Source organism: Cynocephalus volans, chromosome 2, assembly GCF_027409185.1.
Source record: "Cynocephalus volans isolate mCynVol1 chromosome 2, mCynVol1.pri, whole genome shotgun sequence".
Taxonomy (NCBI): domain Eukaryota; kingdom Metazoa; phylum Chordata; class Mammalia; order Dermoptera; family Cynocephalidae; genus Cynocephalus; species Cynocephalus volans.
This window is the reverse complement of record NC_084461.1, coordinates 214,712,154-214,729,263: the sequence shown is the minus strand read 5'-3', so window position 1 is coordinate 214,729,263 and position 17,110 is coordinate 214,712,154. Positions and strand designations below refer to the sequence as shown.

General features: G+C 43.2%; 1 protein-coding gene across 1 annotated transcript in view; it reads right to left on the bottom strand.

Annotated features, from left to right (window-relative positions):
- ABCA13 (ATP binding cassette subfamily A member 13) overlaps nucleotides 1–17,110 on the bottom strand; it is a 446,769-nt gene that overhangs the window by 301,147 nt on the left and 128,512 nt on the right. The window contains exon 28 of the mRNA XM_063086601.1: nucleotides 862–975. Coding sequence (XP_062942671.1) covers nucleotides 862–975 — 114 coding nt within the window. The remainder of the gene's footprint in view (nucleotides 1–861; nucleotides 976–17,110) is intronic.

Here is a 17,110-nt window from a genome sequence, read left to right as displayed (position 1 = left end):
ATGACTTGCCTTCAGCCTTCTGGGTTCCCTCTTCTTCTGCTCTAACAGCCATTTCCCATAATAAAATTTTTGCACTTGTAATCCCATCTTAGCAACCTCTTCTTAGAGGATCCAGACATATACAGTAGCATTTTCTCTGTGCCAAACTCTATTCCACGTGCTTGACATATCCTCACTGATTTATGCCTCATAACTACGATGATTTCCTCATTTCCCAGAAGAAACCCAATGCACAGAGAAGTTTGGTGACTAGTCCAAGATCACACAGCTGGTGAGAAGAGAGCTGGGAATCAAACCCAGAGGATGTGGCTCCTGAGTCCATGCTCTGAACTAACCAGTCATCTAGTGGATTATAAATAAGCTGAACAAGAATAAAAATGCAGGCGTGTTTTCTCATCCTGTAAGATAGAACTATACAAAGTCCCAAAATGTTATCAGGTAACCTATCTGATTATAGTTAATGATTGTCAGGTTCTGAAGTAGTTGGAACATTTTAAAACACAACCCAATTATTTTGTAAAATTAAGAATATGAAGAATTTATAATTGATCATTGTAATAGACCACTATCAAAAAGTATGCAAACCGTCTAAGCAGCATTAAAATACAGAACTTAAGCACAGGTAAATACTAATAAATTATTAATCATTCTCACAATAGTACCATCTTGCATGGGTAAAACACTAAAAATCTACAAAAAGTTTCCACACATATCCAATTTCATTTCAATCTTACTAGTCAACTGGGAAAATCATGCCCGATGTGACTTTGCGGAATCTTCTAAAAGGCTGTCCCAAAGTTTCAGACATGGCCTAGCAGGCAGCTCCCACAGCCTGAGCTGGCAAAAGCAGATACAACTCACCTGAAGTTGGGTGAACATCGGACTGTTTCCACTTCTCTGGAAAAGGCTGGACACTTTCAGCAGTGTTTCAGATAAAGTTTTTAGCTTGTCCACAAAATAAAAAGTATAATTAGCCTGTAAAATGAAGCATATTTGGGTGTGTCTTATTCAGTTGCTATATTGGGATGAACCTTCAATCCTGTAGCAGTTCTAAGAAGGAGATCAGTAAGTCTTATGTAAGATGTGGCCACCAGAGTCCAGATCTGCCATCACCACCTGCAGGCTGGCTGCCACCTCACTCGACAACGTGAAGGCTCCAAAGCCTTCATGTCTAAGGTGAGTGCTCCTCCAAGGCCTCTGTTCTTCACTCTGTCCACAGGCACTATCTGTACACTGTGTACCCAGTATTAGGCTCACTGTTGGGTAGAGCGTATGTCCCCAGTACACACTGACTAAATAAAACAATATCTGTCCTCAAAAACATGTCTCAACTAATATCTATTTATTTGTTTTGTGGCACCCAACACTACTGAGGATAGAGTAAAACTAGTGTATTATTCATTTATTGCTGCTAGCAGAGTACACTGGCATAAGACTTTTATGAAATAATTCTGTATCATAAAAACATTCACAGTCACTGATCCATAAAAAATGCACATGCCTTTTTCTCTCAAGATAAAAGAACACTATCCTAAGGATGCTGTTTAAATTAAATATAAAGCTATATCCGTGAAGATGTCTATTACATTATCATACTTAATACTGAAAATAGTCTAAATGCCAAAGAAACAATGATTAAGGACAGTTTGCACATCCAACCACATCTCCCTGGGGTCGCTAGGAGACCCTCATAGTGGCACGGGAGCTAAAGGGCAGCTGCCACAGCAAACAGAGGAAAACCTTAAACTCTCAGCTTCAGCCTCCAAGAAACACAAGGGTAGGTATTGTAAGTATTATGACAAATTAATATTCCACTGTTCAGGCCCCAGACCTGGCACATAGTAAATGCTCAGTAAACACCAGCTATGATGGTCAAAAATTCATATAGACATGCAGAGATTGTGTAATTGCAACCAATTTAGAAGATCTATAAAAATTTTTAAATGTACAAGTAGAGAAGACACACACACCACAAACACACACGTGTGTATGTGCATGTGTGTAAACTTATATCTAATCAGTTATTACAGCCAAATAAGTTAAAATATTCTAATTTATTTTATATATACACACTGTTACTTTTCAAATGCCAAAGAAAAATCTATTAAAATTAATAATATGTTAGAGAACAAAGAAATTTTCAATACAACCTCTACATAAATTACTCAGGTGAGTATTATGAAATTAGAAATTTTAACAAAAGTTTGTATAAAAACTTCTGAAACTAACAAGCTGAAACTTTAAAACATTACCATAAATAACTACTGAATTTTAGAGAATTACTCAGAAAATGATTATATAGTAAATAATAATAATGATATTAGCTATTAAAATATATTGAATACAACCGAAATTCAGACTCAAATGTTTGTTATTAAATTAAAAAGTAAAAGTTACTCAAACAAGCAATCATTCACTATATCAATAAAATAATAATACAGAAAATCTAAGACAAGGGAGAATTAAAAAGTAATAAAGATAAATTTAAAAAATAAAGGATTTGGAGAAAAAGAAAAACAATAAATACATGAGCTACTTCCCTAAATAAACAACAAATACGCAAATCTTTGGAAAGTCTAATTTTAAATTATTTAATATTTACTATAATATTAGAATGCATCTAAAATATTTAATATTAAACAAATATTAGTAACTACAAGTATTTAATTAATAACAATTATTAGTAGTTATTTAATATTAATTGAACTTTTCAAAATAATTTTAAAACATTAATACTTAAGTGATAAACAAAATAATTTAATAATATTAGAAAACAAAGCTACCAAAGGTGGGAAAAAACCCTAGTATACACAGGAATATTTTTAAGTAAAAGAATGCGATCTCTATGATCTTAGATTTCAAAACCTCAGTGAAATGTATTTTTAAAAGAAAATGACAAATTACCAATAAGCTGTAGACAACTCTTGCACACAAAATGCTAGTCATGTCCACTGAAGATGTCTAGAAATGGTGACTAGCACTGATGAGCCTGCCTGGCTCCAAGAATGTGATCCTCAGTGCTATTTGCCTTTAAAAGAAACCAGAATTTGGCAAAGCAGCTGGTTCCAGGTCTAAAATGGGAAACAGACAACATGAGCATGGAGCATCTCGCTCTTCCAGGAAGGGAGGCAGCCAACAGAGACCACTAGAGTTTTGTCAAAAGGACCTAGAAAAAGACGGATTTCCAAACAGTATGTGGTAAACTCATTTCTCTCTGTGCATACCCTCTAAGTACCCCCACACACTCTGGAAACAATGCAAGAGGCCACCTTAGAGAACTCTGAATGATGGAAAGAAGAGGCAGAGTGGTCAGAGACTCCAAGATGGAAGAAGCATCACTGCAGAAGGAAGCCTTATGAGCCCCACCGAACAGAAGAAGTTGACCCAGACCCCGAAGTCTCCAACAAACAACATTGAAACAGATGGCAGCCCTACTGGGCTAATTCTTCCCAAATGGACCAGGAGTCCTGTGAACACAACCAGGCTAGCCCAGCAACACAAATAAGGGGGATCATTTGGGATACCCACTGATACAAGCAGCCAGAAAAATGGAACACCTTCCCCCAGTGGGGCAGAGAGGGCTGGGGTGTACCAGCGCAGGAGCTCCTGCTGTTAACATGCGCCCAGCCCAGACACTGAGCAACAGGAAGACTGCAGCAAGGGTCATTCTCCCATAGGTGGCCTGGCCTGGAAATACTCCCTGCCTCCCACACACAGCAGGAGGGTCCTGACAGGAAAAAGTCTTGTCCTGCCAAGTCCTTTCCATCTCCTGTTCCCCACATGGCAGCATCTGGAAGCTGGGCATATAGAAACCCCACCTGCCCTTAATGCAGCAGCATCAGGGACTAGTACAAACCCAGCAGCACCAGATAAACCAAGCAGACCAAAATAGCAGCACAAAGACCATGAAAATTAAACCATCATTGAAGTCACAGCCCACAAAGCAGACCAAAACCTGTGTGTTAAATCTAAGTAGGATGACCGCCCACAGAAATAAAAGATTTCTACATAGAGCCAAGAACCTTCTAACAGAATAGCCAAAATGCCGAGAATACAACTGAAAATCACCCATCATAGAAAGAACCAGAGAAAATACATGTTGAATAAGAAAAGCAATCAATTGACACTAACATTGAGGTAAATCAGATGCTGGAATGATATTGCTAGTATTTTAATGCACCCATCATAAAAATTTTCAACAAGCAATTACAAATTTTCTTGAAATCAATGAAATAGCAAACAATGTCAATAATAAAAAAGAAATTTTAAAAATCCACATGGATATTAAAGAACTGAAAAATGCAGTAATATAAATAAAAAAACACACTGAATGGTCTCAGTAGAAGAGTGGAGATGATAGAGGACAGAATCAGTGCATGTGAGGACTGGTCAAAATACTTCACAATATACTGACAAAATAAAATAATTTTTTTTTAAAAAGCCTTAAATGCTAAAGAAGAAATTTTAGAAAGTGATTTATAATAAAAAATTACACACACACACAAAACCAAAATACTTCACCCTATCTGAGCAACGGAGAGAAGCAACTGATCAACAGAAAAGTGAACACAGCCTCAGGGAACTGCAGGAAAAAAAAAAGATTCAACACTGGTATTACTGGAGTCCCAGAAGGAGAGGAAAGACCAAATGGGATTCAAAGAGTATTGAAGCAAATAATGCCTGAAAAACTTTCTAAAATTGGTTAAATATAAAAAACCTACAGATTCGAGAAGCTGATCAAACTCCAAATAGGATAAATTGAGAGAAATCTACACCAAGCCACACCATACTTAAACTTCTAAAAACTGAAGACGGAAAAATCTTTAAAGCAGTCAGAGAAAGATGGCATGTTACCCACAGGGAACACCAAGTCATAGGTTAGCAGATACCTCATCTGAAACCATGGAGGCCAGAAGGAAATGGCCCAACATTTTTCATGCTGTAAGAAAAGAATCATCAATTGTGAATTCTGTATCTAGTGTAAATATCCTTCAGAAATGAAGGGAAAATAAAGACATTCTCAGATGAAGTAAAACTAAAAAATTGAAGTTCTCAAACAAAAAGGAAGTATAGAAGAAATCTTGGAGCATTGGAAAGAAAGGAAAAATAAGAGAAAGAGCAGAAATATGGGTAAGTACAATAGGCTATCCTATCTGAGTCTTATAAATCATATTCGATGATTGAAACAAAAAATTATAACACCATTTGAAAATTATATTTAAATGTGAGGAAGGTAAGAGGACCTAAGTGGAAGCAAAGTTGCCACACTTGACCCAAAGTGATAAGAGGCCAATACCAGTAGCCTGCGATGAGACACTTGGTATTGTAATACCCAGAGCCACCACTAAGAACATCATACAAAGCAATACGCTCAAAAGCACTATAAATAAATCATTTTTTTTTAGGGTGGGGATCCAAAAAAATGTTCAAGTAATCCACAGGAAGGCAAGAAAGGAGGAACAGAGGACACAATAGCCACAAACTGGGAACAACCCAGATGTCCTACAATATGTGAATGGTTAAACTAACTGTGGCCCATACATACCACAGAATGTTATTCAGCAATAAAAATGAATGAACTACTATATCTGTACACTGTGGATAAATCTCTAGGGAATTACACTAAGTGAAAAGTCAATTCCAAATGATTAATTCCTGTGTCATTCTATTTATATAACAATCTAGGAATGACAAAATTATAGAAATGCACAACAGATTAGTGTTTGCCACTGGTCAGGGACGGGGGAGTAATGGCATAGAAATGAAGTGGGTTTGGTTATAAAACGGTAACACAAGACCCTGTGGTAATGAAACTGTTCTGCTCAATTGTCCAGACAGAGAACATGGCTGGACAGGGCACCTAGAGGAAACGTGGACAGCCCCCCCAGGATGCTGGCATTTATTTCCACTGCCTTGGGTCCTCAATCCAACACACAAATCCAATGCAACATGAAATGACAAGGTATAAAGACTTCCTGGGATTTTATCATATATACATTTTTTGCCCCCTGTATCAAATTCCATGACTTTCCAGAGGTTTGTGAAGAGGTTCTCTCTTTTTTCATTCCATCCCCCAGGAACCCAGTTCCAAACCCAAGAAAACACTGTTATCAGCTCCTCTTCCAGCCTCCCTGAGGTCACCTCTACGTTTACAAGAACAGGTACATGTGTCGGCATTCTGTTTTTCTTCACTCAAACTCCCCACATCCTTCTGCACCTTGCCTGAAATTCATTTAGCAGTAAATTTTGGAGGTCAGTCTATATCTAACTCATTCTTTTTAACAAGCTGCATATTTTTCATTTTATGGAAATACCAAAATTTAACCAATTCCCTATCGATAGCCAGATTGTTTCCTAACTCTTGTGCTTACAATCAATGACACAATAAATATCCTTGTTTTCATGTGTGAATATATACCTGCATAATATTGATATATATTTCCAACATGGCCTTGAAGACATCATACCAGTATACTCTCACCAGCAATGTACATGAGTGCCTCTCTCCCAACACCCTCAACGAACACAATATAGAGTTTTGGGCCTTTACTGTTCTGTTACAGAATCACAGTTTTGGGATTTGCATTTCTCTTACTAGGAGTAAGTTTGAACATCTTTTCATACGTTTAAGAGCTCTCTCAGGTTTTTTCTCTTTTGTGAAGTACATGCTTATATTCGTTGCTCATTTTCTCATGAGCTATATTACTAATGAATTAATTAAAATTTTGGCAAGCAACACCCCACTCCCAAGTGGACAGGACCTATGGCTAGGTAGGTTGGAGAGGAAGAGGAAGATGACACCCCTGCCCACCTGGGGGCCTCGTGAAGACAGCACACACCTCAGCCTCCCCAAACCAGCCCTGCCCACGGGCAGTTGCTCACTGTCTCTCTCTGTGTAGAAAATCACTTTTCACAGTCAAAGAAATGCTGGCACCACCTTCACGTGACACCTCCTTCAGCGGGGACTGAATGACGCAGAGGAGCCCAAGAGGGGTTTGGGGTCCCGGGATATGAGTGATGCCTGGTGTGGCCGTGGACGGTTGGTGGGGCCTTGAGCAGGTTTTCTCAGCTGTCTGGGCTGGGAGTGCCTTGTGTGCAGGATGAATGTAGCAGTAACACCTGTCTCTCATGCTGCTGAATGTGGCTGTTTGTTTCTTCATTTTATGTCCTCCATCTCACGGTTGTTAACATTAACCAGTGGAATTGGATTTGGGGGATAGAACAACGGAAGCTCACAGGCATCCAAGGTCTATAAAAAAGTAAAGTCCATACCCATCTCAGGGGTTAGATATTATCTCATCTCACAGAACAAGTGCATTCACAGGCCTACAGATAGTGCTTTCTTCAAGAACTGTCCCTTTACAGGGAATTATATCAAACAACTTTATTCATAAAATGTAATTACTTCCATTCTGGGCAGCTTTGCTGAGTTTTCAAAAAACGCTCCATGTTGGACATTTTTTGCACCTGAGAGCCTCGCTCCAGGCTGAACTATGGAAAGCTTGCATTCAGATCACTGATGAGATGCCCACAGTGAGAAAGCAATGACTGTGAACTCCACTCCCTCTGCAAGACCTGCCAATCCCCTTCACGCATGCTCTGCACACGCCAACAGTCCCGGTGCAGAACCTGTGCACCTCCAGTCCATGCTCGCTGTATTTATAGTCTCCAGTCCTGGGCAGCTTCCACTTTGCTGGCATTTTTCATCTTTGGTAAGTCTCATAGAGCCAAGCATTTTCATTTTCATTCGAGTTACTTAATCATCAGGCTTTATGTCCATTGAATGATAAAAATAGCAATACTTGTGTTCATTTTTAACCTGTGTGACTTCTCATCCTCCCAAAAATGCCCCTCCAGAAGCAGAGTTCTGATAGATGAAACATCTCACATTGTTACCCAAAGCCATAAGAAGTGTGGTCCACATGTTTACATAGATACCCACCACTCCAGCTATGATGTATAGGCCCCTTACTCTGTGAAGCAGCAGCACAAGGCGACTTCCCATGACCAATATCCACAGCATCTCAGTGAGTGGTTTCCAGGGAATGCTGCTGTGGTGGAGCCCTATTGATGATATCCCCAGGCATGCTCTTGTGCAGCTTTGCAGAGAGTTCAGAAGTGCAGAACTTCTCCTGGGACCCCAGAGTACAGATTCCCAGCAAGTGTCACCAATGTGGCACCTGAATGACTTTCTCCGCCATCCAGTGGGCCACAGCTTTGCTCTTGCAATGAGATGGGGAGACCACTTCCAGCTTTGTCCCTTCCTCGGGTGCTCTGCCTCAGCCCTAGGAGTGGGAGTTGCTGCCTGTATCTACCACTGCCGCACTCTTTAGAGTTCTCTTCACCACTGCTAGCCAATCCCCTGTCACTCCAATACCTTTTATATTAATAATTGTTTATATTAAACTTGGCCTGTTTTCTCTTTTCTGCTTGGACCTTGACTAATAAACTGGCTAATGATAAAATGAACACTATGCTCAGAAAACAATTAAAAAGCAGATGCTATGAAAAGAACTATTAAGAAAAAGTAATGAAATTACTTAAATATGTCAAGATCACTTTAAGAATCAAAAGCTACAATTTCAAACACAGTCTGATATTTTTTTAAAAAACTATTGGAAGAGGTGGGAAGCTACAGGAATAAATCCTAGGGCTTGGAGTAGGGGAGGTTGAGGCAAGGATGACAGACCTGATGCCTCATGTAAGGGAGGACTCTGCACAATAGCCACAGGGCGACCACAATCACCAGATGGGCTCAGGGGACAGAGGGAGACTTGGTTCTCACTCCTTGACTCATGTCCCCGGCACAGAGCCTTTTTTACAGAAGGTGCCTGGGCTACAGAGAGAACTAGAGATCGGCCACCACAGCCCTGCTTGCTTGCCACCAGCTGCAGGCCCGCCTCAGTCTGCAGAAACTTGCTCAGGCACAAATCAGTAGTCCTCCCACCCCCATAGCTGGGCATGTCTGATGTCTGTTTCAGTAACTTCAGAGCAAACTACTGTCAGAATAAAACAGTCATGCCTGGTTCTCTGATGGAGGAGGTCTCTAGTGCCCAAAGGGAAGGTGGAAGTAACACTTAGCTCAACTTTTAGAGAAAAATTTTAATTAAGAAAGCAATGTGAACCACATCTCCCCCTTCTCCAACTGGCTTTGAAGCAAAAATCTTCCACCTTCAGTGCAATTTAACAAGCTTTCAGAAGAACCCACTGCACATCATCGCACTGTGCTAGGCTCTGCAGCTGACACAGAAGAATCAGACAGACCCGCCCCGGCGGGTTCAGAGGATTCAAACGCCGTGCACTGCACATCACAGGCATCTGAGGTTCAGCGGGAGCTCAAGGAGGAGCTGCTGAGGGATGACTGACAGCTGGTTTTGTGCACCTCCTGCTTATTTTCAGTTCATACAGCCCTACGCTCATGCAGTAATTAGCAAACTTGCCTCCCTCACAATACTGTAATTCAACGTGATTCCATAACCAGCTGCAGACCATAAGGCTGGGTTTGTAGGTTTCACAGACTCCAAATATTTCCATTTTCAATTGGTAAAAAGAGGCAGTTATGGGCTGAATTGTGTCCTCCCAAAATTCATATGCTGAAGTGCTAATCCTCAGCATATGACTGTATTTGGAAATAGGGTCTTTAAAGATCCTATTTAAAAAGGTAGTTAAGTTAAAATAAGGTCATTAGGGTGGACTTCAATCCAATAGGATGGGTGTCCTTATAAGAAGAGGAGATCAGGACACAGATACACTCAAAGGAAAGACCACATGAGGAAACAGGGAGAAGACAGCCATCCCCAAGCCAAGAAGAGAGAAATCAGCCCTGCACACACCTTGATCTCAGACTTCTGGCCTCCAGAATGATGAGAACATAAACATCTATTGCTGAAGCCACCCAGTCTGTGGCACTTTGTTGTGGCAGTCCAACGAACTAATACAGGCTGGTATGTCAAAGTCTTCAAATTAACAGATTCAGTCTGAATTCCAGACCCACCACTTGCTAACTGTGTGACCTTGGACAAGTTATCTCATCCTCTCCAAGCCTTGGTTTTCCTATCTATGTAATGGGGTAATATTAGCTCTTAGCTCTGACGGTGGCTGTGAGGAGTGAATGAGACAGTCCATGTAAGATGGCTGGCCCAGGGTCTACAGATAAGTTTAATGACCACAGGAGCCCACTCTCCAGGAGGGCACTTATCATTGCTAAACTCAGACACAATTCAAGTACAACTGCTGCCATGACCGAGGGCCCTGGTCCTGGGATGGGCCAGAGGGCTCAGCACATAGCTTATTCTCTCCCTGGTATATTTAATACGGGAATGCCTATGACTCCAGCGGATACAAAAGCCAGATAATCACTATTTAATTTACTCAACAACCATTTTCCAACTGTATTTCTAGCACTTTTCTAGGCACTGGGGATAGTGCCAAGAAGACAGACAAGATACTGCCTTTCCTTGGGCTTTAATTACAGCAGGAGACAAAAAATAAACAAGTAACTCTATAAATCAATGAGATAATTTCCAGCAATGATAAAAGCAAGAAAGCAGCTCTATTCATAATCACCAAAGGCTAAAAAACACAAGTGCCTTTAGCAGCTGATTGGATGAACACACTGTGTTCCATCCACATCATGGAACACTACTGGGCAATAAAGAGGAGTCAACCATGGATACACACAACCACCTGGATATATCGCAACCCTTATCTGAATGTATAATGCCATTCTCAGAGGTTGCAGGCTGATGATCCCATTGACAGTGCATGCTCAGAAAGACAGAACTGTAGTGACAGAGAACGGATGGGTAGTCACCAGGGTGAAGCGTGGGAAGAGGGTGTGATCACTAAGGGACGAAATGTGGGTTTTTGGGTGGAGATAATGGAACTGTCCTATATCCTGATTGTGGGAGCAATTACATAAATCTGGGCAGGTATGTGAACAGCACACCAAAAAAAATAAAAGTTAAACTTACTGTGTGCTAATTACAAAGCAACAACACATAGTGCTCATTAGAGGGTACTTGCAGGGAGGGACTGGTATAGATGGGCTGGAGCTCTTGAAGAAAGGCTGGGGCAGAAGGAAGCCAGTGAAATCCAGCTGGAGCCCTCCAGTAGCTGAAGCTGAAGGCTGGGGTGGCTGCTGCTGGGGCACAAGGGAAAGAGGGTGGGCGGGAGAGGGGCCGCTGCCCAGGGTGCTGCTGGTGGTCCATCTCCAACAGGTGCTATCAATGGAGGTCTAGCCCGAAAGGAAGAAGGATCCTTCTAACACCGCAGTCAAGGCTGTGCCTCTTAGCCGCACTGTATTTCGGAGCAGAGTAGGACTTGAATTCCACAGATGTGTGCGGACTATAGTGATATACTGGAGTGACACACGAGGTCATGTGAGAAGTTTTGCCATCTTGAGCACTACGGGAATATTTGGATGTGAATATGACTATTGGAGTCCTTCCTACAGGCTGCTTCCAGACAGACAACCATGAAGGTGATGAGGGCAGCACTGACGTTTATTGGGACCTGCTCTGTGTCCAGATCCACGTGAGCATCAGCACACATGATGCTACAAAGATGAATAGTTAACACCACTGCTCAGATCTGCAAAGAAAACAAAGTTCTCTATTTCTGGTAGCTGACCCAGTTTTACCCACTGGGGGTAGCGAGGAGGGCAGGAGGTCCTAAAATTTCATGCGGACAGCACTTGCTGCTCCCTATTCAAACAGCACCTTCTGAGGGATTCAGGCTCTTTGGGGTTAATGCTCAGACCCCCAGATGCTCTCCTGGAACAGCCTCATGGCAGTCAGGGGGAAGGGTCTGGGACCCCCACAGCCAGGTGCCTCATCTGCCTCTCTGTGGTATGGCCCAGCCTCACCTGCCCAGCCCACATCTCACTGGAAGCCTTGGGCTCCTCTGCCTTGCAGCATCCTTCTCACTGCAGCTTCTCTCTCAGCCTTGACCATATCCTCCACCCACCTAGCTGAGGCTGTCTAGCTCCAGCCCCATGCTGAGGCCAACTTTGTGCTGAGGCCACCTTGGTCCTGAGGCCACCTTGGTCCTAAGCCCCACACCCCCCCCAACCCCCCACCCCCGTTGCTGAGGCCAACAGGCCAACTTGCCCTCACTACACTTGGCTCAAGGCAGGTCCCTAAGCCCAAACTCAACACCTGGGCTCAGGACACCAGCATCAGTGAAATCCCAGCTCCTTTCCACCCCATGCTTAGAGATGCTAATTCTGGCACCCTCCCTGCTCAACCTCACTGCTGAGGTCACTGCATAGGCTCAGGGCCACCATGTGTGGAGACCACTCTCCTTTTCTCCCACAGACACACACAGGGCTAGGGCCAAGCTCTCTCTGCCCACTGCCCCTGCTCAGGTCTGTCACCAGGAGAGGAGAAGCCAGTACATATACCTGACCACCAGCTTCCTCTACTTTTATCCCTCTTTTCCCTTGGGCCCCTCACCTTTCCTGCCTGGTACAATATATCCCTCTAAATGGGGTTTCTCTACCTCAGCACCATTGACATTCTGGGCCAGATCATTTTTATTGGAGGGGGGCGGGGCTCTCCTGTGAACTGTAGGATATTTAGCAGCACCTCCGTTTCTACACCCTGTACATGCCAGTAGTACCTCTTACTTGTGACACTAAAGATGTCTCCAGATATTTTCACATACCGTCTATTTCCAGTAGCTGACCCAGTTTTATGCAGAGGGGAAGCAAGGCACTGAGGGCAAAACTGTTCCAATCCCAGCCTGGTTGAGAGCCAGTAGTCTCCCCACCACCTCTTCCTCTTTCCTAGGAAAGGTAACATTTGCCCATCCTACTCCCCTGAGGAAACATGGTAGAATTCCTTTCCAAGAATAACATTTTGGGGGGCTGAGAAGCAAAACTACATTCATGTACTATTTTCTAAAAGTTATTTCTGATAATTTTTTCAATACTCCAAATGGCACTGCAAGATAGTTATTATTTACTCCAGTTGTGCAAAGGGAGAAATAGCATGAGAGTTCAAGTAACTTGCCCAGGGGGAGAGAACAGGGTTAAAACAAGATAGTCTATGCCCCAGGCAGCCCTCTCCCTGTCCAAAGAGAAGGCAGGAGCATACCACAAACACTGCTTCCATGCAAGTGATCCACCGCAGCCACCACCACACCTATGGTTGCTGCAAAGATGGCTCACCAGCACAGTACCAATGAAGACCACCTTGCAGGCAGCCTGCCACATGCAACTATATTGACACAAGGAGAGTCAACAGCAGAGCCTGCAAAAAGAGGAGGAAGTCTTCTTCCTTGAAGCCCACTCCAGAGTAATATAAGAAACTGTTCTACCAGATAACCAGACATCACCGTAGTGATACTAGAAATACAAATAAGCAGAAAAATAAGATACCACCAAAAGAATACAGCAATTTTCAAGTACCAGATCCCATACAGCAGGAAACCCTTGATATGAGTGAAAAGGAATTCTGAGCAACTGAATTCTTCTCAGAAGAATCAGTTAGAGAACCCAATGAAATGAGAAAAAATATCCAGGATATGAAGGGGTAAATTTACAAAGAGATTAATACCTTACAAAAGAATGTAACAGAACTCCTGGAACTGAAGGATTCATTCAATGAAATAAAAAAACACAATGGGGAGCTTAAGCAGCAAGTTAGAGCAAGCAGAAGAAAGAATTTCAGATCTCAAAGTTAGTCTTTTACAAATAAACCAGGCAGACAAAAAAAAGAAAAAAGAATTTTAAAAAATGAAGAAAATCTAAGAAAGCTAGCAGACAATCTTAAGGGAACAAACACCCAAATCATGGGTATTCAGAAGGGGAGGAGAAAGGAAAGGCATTGAAAATCTATTCAATGAAATAATAATGGAAAAATTCCCAGGTATAGGACATTCAGATTAGGAAGCTCAAAGATCCTCAAACAGATTCAATCCAAAAAGATCTCCAAGACACTTTATAGTCAAACTGGCCAAGTTCAAAGACAAAGAAAAAATCCTAAAAGCAAAAAGAGAAAAGTGACAAGTCACCTGTAAGGGAGTCCCCATCAGACTAACAGCAGATTTCTCAACAGAAACTCTACAGATTGGAAAATATGGGATGATATATTCAAAATACTAAGAAAAAAACTGGCAGCCAAGAATACTATACCCAACAAGGCCATCCCTCAGAAATGAGGGAGAAATAGTGTATTTCCCAGACAAACCAAAACTGCAGAAGTTCACCATCACACCACTGGCCATATGAGAAAATTCTCAAGGGAGTCTTGTATCTGAAATCTGAAAAATGATAATCACTACCTAGAATACATAAGAAAGAACAAAACCCACTGGTAGAACAAAAATGAAAACAAGAAATAAAAAGAAACTAAATCTTACTAACTCGAAAAACCATCAAACATTGAAGATGAATAATAAAAGGGAAGAAGGAACAAAAGACATTTAGAACATCTAAACAACAAGTGATGAAATGGCAGGAGTAAGATAATACCTCTCAATGACAACCCTAAATGTAAATGAATCAAACACCCCACTCAAAAGACACAGACTGATGGATTGGATTACAAAGCTAAGCCCAACTATATGCTGTCTTCAATGGACTCACTTCACCTATAAAGATGGACACAACTAATAGTGAACGGATGGAAAAAGTTACATCATGCAAATGGAAATCAAAAATGAGCAGGAGTACCTATTCTTACGGTAGATAAAACAGATTTTAAACCCAAAACCATAGAATAATAGTTAAGAGTTTCAAGATGGCAGCGGCTGCGGCGGCTGGCACGGAGTAGCTGAGGTGGAAAAGGTGGCCACTGGGCCTCTGGCAGCCGGGAAACTTGTGGACCTTCCTCTCGCCATCTCTTAAGGGAGGACTGCAGCTGCTGGCCGGTCGTGGGGGCTGAACGCCACTTTGCCCCCGGCAGGAGAGGCTGCCTCACTTACAGGCAACAGCTTTGAAGTGTGGAGCAGGAAAACAACTGTTTCTTAGCTGCAAAAGCGAGTCTCAAAACAGGGAACACGGCGCCAGGGCTGCTGTGGATGCAGCCAGGATCCCGAAGGCCGGGGCCGCGCTGAAGGCAGCCAGCAGCCCTATTCAGGATTCGAGGTTTCAGGCCGGCATTAAAGAAGATTCCTGGGAGCGCCCGAGCCGCGCCGCGACTGAATAGCCCAAGGCGGCAGCAGCCGAGAACATGGAAGGCTACAAACGAGAGACAGAGAGTGAGCACCCGACCTGGCACAACCCTGTGAGTGACCCTTGGCCCAGTTCTGTTCGGGGGGCGGATGCCCACCCGGCTCCCGCCTGCACCACCAGGCCACTCACCGCCCCGGTGCTGCCTCCATTTTCCCAGGTGCGGGCAGCCCTGCCCACTCGGCCATCACTGAGCCCTCCCACTTGCTTGGCCCAGCGCGGGGCTTTCCAGAGCCTGCGGGCCGGCCTCCTCTCCCACTCCCTCCGCGGTTCTCTGGCGGGGCTGGTGGCGTGGGGCGTCCCCGGCCAGTGTTGGGAGGGCAAGGAAGTACGGGCGGGCCGACTGTCACTCCACCACACCCTGGACTCCGCCCCCGGTAAACTTCCTGTTACTGGGAGGCAGATACCATCTCTGCGGCCACCAGTTTGGAAAAAAGCCTAACGAATTTATGATTGGGAATAGTGTGGTAGGAGAGTTCCCAGGTCTGCTTGAACCTGCCGGAGAGCAGGCTGCAGGCGGGCGCTAGACTCGGTTTATACCGGGGGGATACAAAGGTAAACAAGACCCGAGAAAGATCTACACAGTGCTACAAAGGCACCCAGAGAGACTGGTCGTCGGTGCCTAGCAGAAACCTGGTAGACTTCCTGGGCGAGGCGGTGCCGAGCAGGGTCTTGAAGGCCCAGCTAATAGACGAGGGTTGCAGAAGACACGCCCCAGCCCAGCACAGTGCGCACAGAGGGGGGAGACGTGCGGCCAGGGAGGCGGAGACTTGACAGAAACCACACACCCGGTGGGGTCGCCACTGCACGATCTAACAGCCTGGGCCAGAGCACACGGAACGGGGAGAAGTCCTGCACAGGAAGTGAAAGCTCAACAGAGATCACAAACCCTGTGGTACGTGATCCACCAGCCCAGCAGAGTCCAAGCTGACCAGAAAGGTGGCTCCCCGGAGAAGCCCAAGACCTGAGGCAACCACACACACAAGGCACTAGAGGCCAACTGAGCAGTCACGGAGGGAGCCATACCAAATTGGCAACCACAGCAACATCCTAGTTAGTCATTAGTCTCAAACCGGTGGACTGTGAAACCCCCTGCCACAATGAATAAACACCAAAAAAAAGATACCAGAAATACAAAAAATCAAGAAAGTACACCACCAAAAGTTAATAAATCTCAAACTCTAGATCCTATAGAACAAGAAGAAGCCCTTGAAATGACTGACAAGGAATTTCGAGTGATAATTCTAAGGAAACTGAATGAGATACAAGAAAACTCAGCTAGACATCATGATGAAATGAGGAAAAGTATACAGGATCTGAAAGAGGAAATATACAAGGAAATCAATGTCCTGAAAAAAAATGTAGCAGAACTTGCTGAACTGAAGAAGTTATTCAACGAAATAAAAAACACAACGGAGAGTTTAACCAGCAGGCTTGTCGAAGTTGAAGAGAGAATCTCTGAACTTGAAGATGGGCTGTTTGAAATAACACAAGCAGACAAAAAGAAAGAAAAAAGAATCAAGGACATTGAAGAAAATCTGAGAGAGATATCAGACAACCATAAGCGATCAAATATCCGAGTCATGGGTATTCCAGAAGGGGAGGAAAATGGAGATTCCATTGAAAACATATTCAACAAAATAGTGGCAGAAAACTTCCCAGGTATAGGAAAAATCACAGATCTTCAGATCCAGGAAGCTCAATGATCTCCAAATGTATTCAACCCAAAAAGACCTTCTCCAAGACATGTCATAGTCAAATTGGCAAAACTCAGAGAGAAAGAGAGAATCTTAAAAGCTGCAAGAGAGAAGCGTCAAATCACCTATAAGGGAGCCCCAATCAGGTTAACATCAGACTTTTCATCACAAACCCTAAAAGCTAGAAAGGAATGGGATGATATTTTCAAAATACTAAAAGACAAAGATTGCCAGCCAA